Raw genomic sequence first — 12,227 nt, 5'->3', positions numbered from 1 at the left:
TAATGCACATATATACATGCATGTTATATATAATGTATGCATACATTGTATAATGGTGTGTATGCATGTATACCATATGCATATATTATGTACATCACATGTATAGTACATGTGCATATGTATATGTGTATATTTGAAGGAGCCCTGATTTTCTTGGTATTGATCTTTTTCCTCCCAATATAGATGGCATCTTCTTTATGACTTAGTGATAACTCATTTTTACTTATTACTTTCATCAAAATAATCCTGTGAGCTTGGTAGTGCAATGTTATCATTATTCCTATTTTGCAAATGAGGCAATTAAAACTGAAGAATTAAATGACTTTCATAGGACCACATAGCTAGGAAATGTCTGAATCTGGGTTTGAACTCAAGTCTTTCTTACTCCAAGTCCAACTCTTTATCCAACTACCAGATGTCCTAAGCATCATCTTGGATAATGGACATATTTTGTCAGAGCGTAAATTTGTAAATATGTATAAATATGCATAAATGCATCCATGTGAAAATATAGTTTTAAATCAAATATTACTAAAATGGGAATAAATGTTGACATTCGAATATCTTTTCTCCAGATAGATAAAAACTAGTAAAAAAAAAAAGAATGCAAACCTACTTTTGGACCTGGGAATCCTTGGAAACCCATCAAACCTTGGTCACCATGGTCCCCCTGCAATATGAATAGAGATGATGGTGATTATTCCAAACTGATGAACTGGTTGTCAGAATATATAAGTGGCATGCATCCTTGTTGGCACATACAGACTGCCCTTTCATCCCATGATCTCCATGTGGTCCTTGATTGCCTTGAGCTCCTGGGTAACCTCTTTTACCTGGCTTCCCAGGATGACCTGGTAGCCCTTGCTCGCCCTGTGGACAAACAGAGTTATTAGTATCTCTGAAGCAGAATGTTAGAATACATTACCATATTGGTTCTCAAATGAATTAGGTTAGCCAAGGAACTCTTTTTAGAGAGGTCCAGTCATATTTGTGTGTATTCTCTTTCTCTGTGATATTTTTTTCCTTTTCCCCCCAAATATAGAAAAATGCAAAATAGAGTGGCTAGGGAGATGATTAGATAGCATGTGGGGTATGGAGAAGGAACTGCTTTACATTTTAGAAGTTGGAGTAAGGATAGTAAAAATGAATATGGTAGTTGGGCTAGAGCCAATGACTCAGTCACAAGGCAAATTCTGCTTAGTCTACAAGGGACCTAAGATCAAGTACTGCTGGTCTGTATCGAAAAGGACCCTGTAAGAAAGTTCTCATAGGAGGCTTGTCATGGGGGAGGGGGACTTCTTTTCTCAAAATTTGCCAATTGCCTCTAGTTTCAATAGAATTGGAAGTTAAGGAGTCAGGAAGGGGGCTTGGTGTGGAAACAAGTGTCACTGTTTCTGCTTTACCAATATGGTTCAAAAGGCTTGGTAGAGAAGTGCAGACAAGGTTAACATTGCATTAAGTCAATCTATATACTTTCATGAGGTGGTTTCAGACATGGGACAGAAACTTCCACTTCTGAGCCACTTACTGTCTGGGATTGTTACTCCTAGAAGAGCCTACTGTAGGTAAAATGCAGCTCACTTGAGAGGTATATGATAATTCAAAAGGAGACTGTGACTTTAACACCAGGAAATTATGCATGTTGCTTCCTCTGTTTTTCTGTTCATTTATTGCTTCTTAGGTTCAGTCTTTAAAGAGAAAATCTGTTCCCAAGGAGACATCCTTCAGGAAGCAGATGAGGTCTGAAAATAAGATCTTCCCTATCTTTGTGAAGGAAGCAAATAACAAGGAGGAAAAGGGATTATAAGAATTTTTTAAAAAGCAACACCCAGAAATTCCAAGAATAGTCACAGAGAATGGATCCCAAAGTTGTAATGGATCTTAAAGATTGTCATCAAAATGGTACTTAGATAGGCATATACTTTATAGCACCCACAGAAATACAAACTGTCATACAGCCCTCCGTCTAGTGAGGGGGAGCTCACTACTACCTTTCTAGGTACCCCACTTGCAAAATTGTTAAGGAATGTGGGAAAACACTTCAAACATTGGGTTAATGGATTGTTCCATTAAACTGCTTCAAAGGAGAATGAATAAATCCCCTCTGATCAGCAGTTGGAGCCTGGATATGGCATGCTAAGGGATTCATCTACTATTCCTGTTCTTGTATTAATTTTATTAAAAGTTTAACATTTTTACCATCCTTTCATGTAACCCTTAATGACAATCAACTCATTTCTTTTAAAAGAACCAGAGCCCTAAATTACCTTTGGTCCTGGAACTCCTGGGCTTCCTGGCATGCCTGATGAGCCTTTTATTCCTCGAACTCCTGGAGATCCAGCTATTCCCATTCTTCCAGTGTTGCCTTTGATCCCCTAAACAGAAAATGGAAACTATGAAAATTTATTAGAGATGACTCAGTTTTCCAGCTTCAGGAAATCTAGAAGGTCTAGTTTCCTAATGTTCTGTTACCTCCCCCACCTCCTAAAAGTTAACTAGAAGGCTTATCCTGAGAAAGAATAAGTCAAAGAGTGCAAAGAGTTGGAGGGGACTTAATCTAATCCCTTCATTTTACCTTTTTTTTTTTTTTCCCCCTGAGGCTGGGGTTAAGTGACTTGCCCAGGGTCATACAGCTAGGAAGTGTTAAAGTGTCTGAGATCAAATTTGAACTCCTCCTGAATTCAAGGCTGGTGCTCTATCCACTGCGCCACCTACCTGCCCCCCCGCCTTCATTTTACAAATGACAATTGAGATAGAGAGAGGTTGCTTGCAATCATAGTTAATTTAGCGCAGAATTGGGGTAAGAACTTAGATTTCTTGACTATCAGACCAGTGGGATAAGTATTGACAGTTAAATGTTTTTTTCAGGGGTGTTGTGTAGCTTGAGATAGGAGAAAGGACCAGATGACCTCTTTTTATCTTGTTCAAGTTATTTTATTTCATAAAAGCCATTCCCCTCGATCATATCCAAACATAGTTTTACAAAACTAGACAATATAAGGAAATATAAGATTTTAAAGAAATATAATAAATATAACAAATATGTATTATGTAACACATATAATAAAAACAACAGATATAAGACAATATAAGGAAATCCATTTAGAGAGATTCTGAAAAGATGGGAAAAGGATTTGCTAGAAATGGAATTTAGCTCTAGGCAGAGAGGTTCCCACCCATCCAGCTTCTGATGCCAAAGTAAATGTATCCTTCTTGGATTGTGAGTTGCTTTTTAACAATGCAGATTCATAGGGCATCACAATTCTAAACAATAACTTAAAAGGGACATTGGTCTTTCTGAGAATGTATGGAGTAAAATTTTATAGACATATACTATGTCTATTTTTAAGTTCTTGAAACCTCAGGGCCCTGGGAGACATTAATGAATAGAAGATTGGTCTTAGAATCAAAGTCAATTCCTGCCTTAGGCATACACTGGTGATGTGATGCTGAGCAAATCATCACTTAAATTCCCAACATGCCTCAGGCAATGTTTAAAAAAGTTGTGCAGTGGAATTAATTTTTGTGGTAGAGTAGGTACACAATTTTCACAAAGAAAAAAATATAACAAAATAAAATCTTATTAGGAAGGCATACTTTCAAAAGTCCTTAGTTAGGGAAAAAAAAAAAGGAGGAAGGTTGGTGATGGTATAAAAATAAATTGTGGCTGCACAAAAAGCTCTTTCATAACTCAGAATGAGTTTAGAAAAAAAATCTAAAACTGTTGGTAGTAGGAGGAGAAGAAAAAGACAGGTCCCTGATTGAGGAAGATAATTTAATACCAAAAGATGATAGTGAGAAAGCCTGACTGCTCAGTTATCATGTATTTACTAGTTTGACAGTTTAAAAGACAAGAGAGCACCTAGCTTTCGTTTCTGTTTCTAGATGATTCCTTTTTCAGTCCTAAAATATTATTGTTGATTATTGCTATTACTATTATTATTATTTTATTGTCCAACTCTTCTTGACTCCATTTGGGATTTTCTTTGCAAAGAAACTAAAGGGGTTTGCTATTTCATTCTCTATCTCATTTCCTAGATGAGGAAACTGAAGCAAATAGGGTACAATCACTTAACCAGTATCATACTATCATATCAGACCTCATAACTGTCTAGTAAGTGTCTGAGGTCACATTTAAACCAGGTCTTCCTGATGTTAATCCTGGTACTTTATCCACTGTATCACCTCATAGCCTCATAAACTATAGATGTGATCACCAAATTGCTATGGGTGATCTCTACAGAGATAAGAAAGTTTCAGAAAAGTAAAGATAATGATTTTGTTCTAATTTTTCATTTAAAGAAGAAGATTCAGGGAGGCAAGAAAATTCAAACTGTTACACATGGGAAGTGGCTGAAAAAAAATCAGTAATGATTAGGCAGGAGCAGTAAAGAAATAGGGTGGACAAAATCCGTCTTCAAATATCTTTCTATATCCTTCCTTCCTTCCTTCCTTCCTTCCTTCCTTCCTTCCTTGCTTCCTTCTTCCCTTCCTTCCTTCCTTCCTTCCTAAAAAAAAACTTTTTTTAGTTTTATTACTAATTTTTACATTTTGTTTACACTTAAAATGAAGTTGGATGAAATAGACATTCACAATTTCACATTCTATCCTTTTTTTTTTATATAAAATGTTCATGTTGGGTAATATTTGTTAAGTTCATAATTTTTAAAAGATACACATACATATATTACATAAAGTTCTAGATTTGGAGTCATGGATCCTGTCACTAGCTATTTATATGACTCTGGGTAAATCAGATGCCCTCTCGAGACCTCAGTTTCCCCACTTGTAAAATAAGGGGGTTGATCTTGATGGCTTATGAGGTCCCAATTAGTGATAAACACATGTCTAGTGCATCACTCCTTCCTCTGAAACCAGGAGTGCTTGTTGTCTAGACTCCTCAAGTACTTAGCTTATAGATAGCCATCTGATCCCTGAAACAAAACTCCCTTCTTTTTAATAGGAATATTCCTCCTCTAATGCTATGTGGTTAGGAAGAATTTTTCAATAATAAGTACTGTTCATAAAGGAAATGTATTTCTCTGTGTAGTAGTCAATTCTTTGTCACTGGAAGTATTTAAATGTAGGTGTTAAATAATCACATGCCATATAGTCATCATAAAGAGAATTCTAATAAGAGTGGGAGAGCGAAACAAAATACTTCAAAGGTTTAAATTTGAAATTGTATAATATTACTTATAATTTAGAATATTACTCTTGTCAAAATATGATCACATTAACAGCATGTGAACATATCTCTAGGAACAATACTACAATCCTACATCTTTCTAGCAATGCTGAAATCAGTGGGAAATTTTCTTGGGTAAGAAATATTACTGATTCCTAAGGAGTAGATTTGTTTTGGAAACTCTCCTAAAATTTGTCATTTATAGCTTTCAGAACACCAAAGCTATGGCCCAGCTTGCCAGAAGGCATCTGTCATGAGGAAGACAGTGCAAAGTCAAGGTGAAATATACTTATGCCTGCAGCTCCCCAAAATGTTTTATATTGTAATGAAGTTTAAATCTCAGCATATAATAGGAGTTAGTACTTCCACTTGTTCATTTTAATATATACTTTTGAGTTTTTATATTCATCACTTAATAGATAGCATTTTAAAAGACTTTTTAAAGTGCTTTGTATAAATTTGTGTGTTACCTTATTTGATCCTCACAACAAACCCATTTTTTAGATGAGAAAATTGAAGCTGAGATAAATTAACCCAGTTGCTCAAGGTCACCCAGTAAAATATTTGAGGCAGGATTTGAACTCAAGTCTGTCTTCCTGACTCCAAATTGAGCATCATATGTATTATGCTACTTAATTAACTTTAATAGTGAAAATAATAATAATAAAATTATAGCTAACTTTATAGAGTGTTTTGTTTTTAAAATTACATGTATCACATTTGATTTTTTGCTCAAAACAATCCAGTAAGTTTTTTTGTTTTTTTTTCAGAAATGAAGAAACTGAGATAAATAGAAGACAAGTAATTGCCTGAAGTCACATAATGAGTAAATGTCTGAGATCATATTGAAATTCAGGTCTTCTTGACTTTATGTCTAGTACTCAATCCAATATGCAATCTAACTATATTTCTCTTGTGTATAGGAAATAAACACTCCTCTATTCTCCTTTGGGGAAGACCCTAGATATGAATCAGAAAGTTTTAGGTCAATTGTCCCTAAGGTGCTGATTGGGGGAAAGTAGACTAATTCCTCTTCTTTAAAGACCAGGACTTCCAGGACTAAGCATGGTCTGAACATTGTATGTTGGTCCAGAGCAATGGGCACAAGAGTTTAAAGAAAATATATGTAGAGACCTAGTTCCTTGGGACTATGGTACTGATATTGTTAGTTATTCAAGTTCCAGACTCTGTGCTAAGTATTGGAAATGCAAAAAAAGAAAGGCTTATATTATAATAGTGGGAGGTGAAATATTTAAGAAATGGTAGTGAGATAGAGGTATTCTGTCCTAGAAGTCAAAGAGGTTGGAACGATTGGACAATTCATTACCAGAAGTAATAGTAATATTGACTTAATTTTGAAAAATTATGAATTTAATGAATCAGGCAAGCAATGTTTTTAATCAATTGATATACTAGGCACAAACTTGATCATTTCCATTTACAAAAAAAGAACAGAAAAGGAAAAATGTATATGAAACTGCAAGTCTCTATTATGCATATAAGAATTAGTATATAAAAAGTGCTTTCTGAACTTTAAAGAGTTAAATAAATTCTAGGTTACATCATCATTTGTTATTATTATATGTTATATTATCATTAACATTAATATAAGTATCATAATAAATATATATAACATAATATGTAATAAATATAATCTAATAATATATATAATATAATAAATATAACAACAGTGTCATATTATTATTCTTATAATAAGGCAACTTTTATAAAGTATATAATAAGTTATTATATAATAAGTTAAATTTGAACTCAACTGCTCTTGAATCCAGACCTAGACCAGTATCCACTGTGCAATCTAGCTGCCTAAGCACAGATTCCGAGAAACCTAGGAAAATTTACTTAACTGATTCAGAGTAAACAAAACAAAGAAAACTTCAAACATGTAATCTTCAATGAGTAACTTAACCTTTACTTGTTTTTTCTATTGCAAAATGGGGATAACAATAGCTTCTCTTCCCAGGGTTGTTGAAAAATAATATTTGTAAAGTGCTTGGCACAGAATTTGGCAAATTTGCAGGTGCCAATTAAAGGCTTATTTCATTTTTTTTAGCCATTTCTTATATCATAATAATCTATTATATTAACATATTATAATTTGCTCAGTTAGTCCCTATTTTTTATTTTTAAAATTCTGCATTTGACATTAAATAAACAAGAACATTTAATTATTCAAAATGAGACAGAGAAGGAACATTGCACATGAAACCTCTTTAATACAGCTTGTTTTCCCTTATAAGCATGTTATAACTTCAAGTAGAAAATTTCCCTGATGTTCCACTTGTCTATGTTTCATTTTCACTTTTGTTCTTTTCTGTACAAATTTTTAAATATCCAAATATACATTGATCTATTCTTTTTTTTTTTTTTTTTTTTTTTTTTTTTTAGGCTGGGTTTAAGTGACTTGCCTAGGATCACACAGCTAGAAAGTGTTAAGTGTCTGAGACCAGATTTGAACTCAGGTCCTCCTGAATTCAAGGCTGGTGCTCTATCCACTACGCCACCTAGCTGCCCCTATTCTTTTATTCTTTTGTTGATAAAAGTTTTTAGAGATTCGGAAATTTTCCTAAAGATTGTCTTGTCTGTATTTCAAAAGTTTTGGTATGGTGTCTCACTGTTATAATTTTAAATCAAATTATTTATTGTTCCTATAATTTGTTTTTTGATCTACCAAATCTTTAAGATTAGATTTGATAGTTTGAATTCTTTCTTCTAGTGCAATAATAATTAATCATTATTTAAAATTTACATTGATAACTGAAGACTGAGTTTAATATTTCTCCTTTTCTGAATTTGTTTATGAGGTCTATATGTAATAACATATGATACATTTTATAAGACTAGTATGCAAACTTCAGAAATACATAGTATTTTGTAACTGCCAAAGATCTATCATGTCTCATATTAAAAAAAAAAATCTAATTTTAGGTCCATTATTTATTTATATTCCTTTATATTTATATAATTTATTTTTAAAGTTAATTTTAATTAAATTAATTAAATATCAATTATTACAATTAATTTAAATGTACTATTTTTATTATTTGTTGTTTATCTCTATTTATATTTCTTATTTATATTTTTGCTAATTTGTAAAGTTTTGGAAGGGATATGTCAATTTTCCCCTCATAATTTGGCTAACTTTTCTTTTAACTGTTTAGATGGCCACACCATTTAGTAAATATTTATTAAAGATTTATATAATTGCATTATCTATTATATTTTTAAATGGATTTGCAACTTTTCAATATGTTTATTTTTTTTTTTTTACCATTGTCTTATATTAGGTCATGATTGCTGCCCCTACATTTTAAAAAATGTCCCTGAAGTATCTTAGAAGCAAAATAAATTATGCTCTAATCTCTTATTTTAGCTATGTGAACCATTAGGTTTCATGTGTGTTTCTTGTATATATAATACATTTTTGAACTCTATTTTCTAATTCATTGCACTGCCCTTCATTTTATTGTTGAGCTAATGCCATTCACATTCATACTTTTTAAAGTTGTTAATTTTGTGTTTTTATCTATCATTATATCTTTTACTTTTTTTCTACCATCCCCCTTTTCCTCTTTGCAGAGAAGAAAGAATTGTAGAAAGAAGGTATCTGATCAATGCTATTTTGTAACAAGTACTTTGGTCCCATTCCTTTGTCTTTCCTTTCTTCACCAATCTCAGAGCCTAATCTCTAATATTTATCCCTTGTTTATGTCTTTTTGGCCCCTCCTTTAGGATCTCTCCTACAAAGCTAACATTTATTTGTGATTATTTGCTTCCTGTATTTGGCCTCCCTCTTAAACACTCCCACTCTGTATGTCTGTATGCTACAATAATTGCTATTCAGTACAATGAATGTTTCAAAACATTTGCTACTAAAGTTAGTTTCTCAGTCATGAGAGAAAGTTGAGGAAAAGTATCCAAATATTAACAACAATCACAAAATGTCATATGTAGCAAAGAACAAACATTTCTCAAGAACAAGTAATGAGGGTAAATATCCTAGTCATGTTTAGCACAATGTCTTGCCAACTGTGTCACTTAATAAATGTTTATTGAAACATTGTCTTCTAGGGACTCTTTCCAAAAAGTATTTTGTATCTGCAAATACCCACTGATGTCTTTATGAAGTATGAATATCTTTCTCAGATAGAATCAAAGGGCAAAATCACTGGACAAGAAAAAATTAGATTTACCTTTACAGGACTTCAAAAAACAAAGTCCTGGGTGAATTCAACAGTTTATGGATGTACATAGCAGGAGCTTCATGGGGAAGAGACCACTTCAGGGATAGAAAAAGGGAATTTCTCTCTTTTTTCTTGCCCTTTCTCCCCTTAGCCATAACTTTGAAGGAGAAACACTTGACATTATATCTGGCAGGAATACATATACTATTAAAAATGCAAACACAGAGATACAGTCACTCAAAGGAGCAAATAGCTTTTAGTAGGAGCATCTGTGATGGAGCCACATGTGAACTCATGACAGAGCAAGCTTTGGTGATCAAAAATCAAGCTGTAAAGAGGAGCCAACCCTGGGAGCCTTGCTGAGTGACAGACTCACTCGAGATTTCCATGCTCATGATAAAGTTGCATGTGGAATCCACAAAGAGAGCTAAGACTTTGGAGCACTATAACACAGTTACAAAGTGTCTTGGTGTTCCACATATGTCTATTGCATTACCATTGTACTTTGTTCCTATTCTTTCCACAAACCCTCAGGGTACTTGTGGGAAAATATGACCAAGTTTTTGCAAGTAAATGTTTTATAGCTACTTATTATGACATCTTAGTAAATCAATGCTTTTTCTAAGAACAAATTGCATCTACTGGCTGATTGTTAATAAAAAGTACATTGGCAAGCACTTGTGACCTAGTATTAGAAGTACGTGTCCACATGTAAGTCTCCTCTCACTATTAGGGCAGGATATTTTCAGTACTATATTTAGATGTTAGTATATTGTGAACCAGTCAGTCACACAAATAGTCCTTTGCTTCCCTTACCTCAGACAAGTAAAATTTATACCTGGATCAATAGTAAAGAATGATCATTTTATTTATTTTACTGGAGGTAAATTCCCCTGGGAACAGAGTGACTTAAAAAATTTGGGCGAGTAAATATTTTGTGCTTATTTACAATGCTTCTTTTTATGTAAATAAAGCTGTTATAGTATTTTTTGGAATTCCCCATTTCTTTCCTTCCTCTTCCAATGACCATAAATATCCAATAATCAAATGTTGCACTTGAAACATATTTATTTAGTGACATCTAAATCAAGATCAGTAGCCTTCCTGAATCCAGGTGGGGATATTTTAGTATTATAAGCTGCTAGAGTTAGATCCAAGGGGATCTAGAGAAGGGAAAGATCTAATCCAAAAGTTGGTCAGCAGTTTGGTCTTTATTATTAGTAGAAGTCAGGGATGAAGACTGGAGTTTTTAGAATTTGTCTGAGGGATAAGGTCAAAAGACCTGAGCTTAAAATGCAGGAGCAACTGGTTCGAGTTCTATCTATAAAAAATGTTTTCTTTTTACTTTTTTGTATAAGGGAAGGACACTGACAACTTTGGTCTGCAGCTCAACTTCATATAAATCTGTTTGGATTGCTTTGTCAAAACAGTCTATTCCTGATTGTGAAAGTTTATACCCCAATTTCATACCTAAATCCTATTTAGACCAAAGACTTCACTACAATTTTGGGATGGGCCCTTAATGTCTTAAAAAAGATCCAAGTAGAAATACCAACCCAGTCTGCCTGTCCTTTGAAATGATGTCCACGCAGAAGGCAACAATAAGGCTTCCTGCTAATTCTCACGCAACAAAGATTTGTTTAGGAGCAAGTTATATTGTGAAAATTAGATATGTGAGACCTATTAAAATACTACGATTAAATGTGTTGATTAAGGTCATATCACTAATAACAAAACAAGGATTATATTTCAGTTTTCTTAAGTTTCTAGTTTTTTTTTTTGTTGTTGTTATTTGTTTGTTTGTTTGTTTCACCAGATACTGAAGTTCCCACAACTTTATTCATTAATGAAAATAGCATGATCCTAAAGTTAGGGACTTTTTCTTAATGTTTCACTCCTCTTTCCATATTTTACATTTCCTTATTCCCTGTTTTCAGTGGAAACAGAAAAACTATTCACTGCTATTCGTATAATAATTCATGTTTAATTGGAAAAGGGGCAGCATTTGTCCTTGAAAACCATGGGTAAAACTAAACTACCATTTCAGCCAATACTTTTATCTTCCTCCCTAGCCAAATTTTTCATCTTACTCAGTAGACAGATTGATTGATTTGAGGCTATTTTTCTCTGGAAGCAGTTCTAATGAACAGGAAAATAGCCAAAACATAAACTACAAGAGGAAAATGGACCAAAAAAGTCTGGATTATCCATAACCAGTTAATCAGCCCCTGGATAATCAAGAGTTGACTAAATTTATGTAACACACATTTTGCCAAAGTAAATATGTTTCATTTCCAAATTTTCTCCTAAGAAAAAGGCTATATTACAAACAAAAACTACATGCAAATAAGAGTTGCCATAGCTTGCTTCCAGATTATGGGCAAGAGGATACACACAACCCAGCTGGGATGCAAGGTTTCTTGTGTCCACAATGTGGGCTTTCATGGTGGTCCTGCTGTTTTCCGCTCATGGGGTTCCAAGTTTGAATAGGGTGAAGCTAGTTTTTTTCACTCATGATAAAGCAAACTCCAATGAAATCTCAAGATTTTCAGTGTCTCTTTTAAGATGAATATTACATCCCTATACTATGTTTAAATTTTTGCAAAAAAATAAAAACAAAGTCTTAATTTATCACCGAGAGTTAACTTTTTTCTCAACAACAAAAAAAGTTTTATTATTCATAGCAATAAAAAAAGTCTGGTAAGCCTTCATTTGGGATGATGAATGAATTTATGATCTTTTGCAGGGAAATGTTGTTTTCCTTTTCATTAATGATTGTGATGATCCTCATGTGAAAAAGGAGTCCAGCTCAATGAAAACAGCATGGTAGACTCATT

The 12,227-nt window shown here is 33.3% G+C and overlaps 1 protein-coding gene across 2 annotated transcripts in view; it reads right to left on the bottom strand.

Moving 5' to 3' along the window:
- Positions 1 to 12,227, bottom strand: part of COL24A1 (collagen type XXIV alpha 1 chain) — a 345,626-nt gene that overhangs the window by 40,848 nt on the left and 292,551 nt on the right. For both annotated transcript variants that reach the window (XM_074266340.1, XM_074266341.1), the window contains 3 exons: positions 2,268 to 2,375; positions 763 to 870; positions 617 to 670 (listed from right to left, as the gene is read on the bottom strand). In XM_074266340.1, the coding sequence (XP_074122441.1) occupies positions 617 to 670; positions 763 to 870; positions 2,268 to 2,375 (270 nt within the window). The remainder of the gene's footprint in view (positions 1 to 616; positions 671 to 762; positions 871 to 2,267; positions 2,376 to 12,227) is intronic.

Source organism: Sminthopsis crassicaudata, chromosome 4, assembly GCF_048593235.1.
Source record: "Sminthopsis crassicaudata isolate SCR6 chromosome 4, ASM4859323v1, whole genome shotgun sequence".
In the NCBI taxonomy this organism is placed as follows: domain Eukaryota; kingdom Metazoa; phylum Chordata; class Mammalia; order Dasyuromorphia; family Dasyuridae; genus Sminthopsis; species Sminthopsis crassicaudata.
This window is presented reverse-complemented; position numbering and strand designations above follow the sequence as displayed.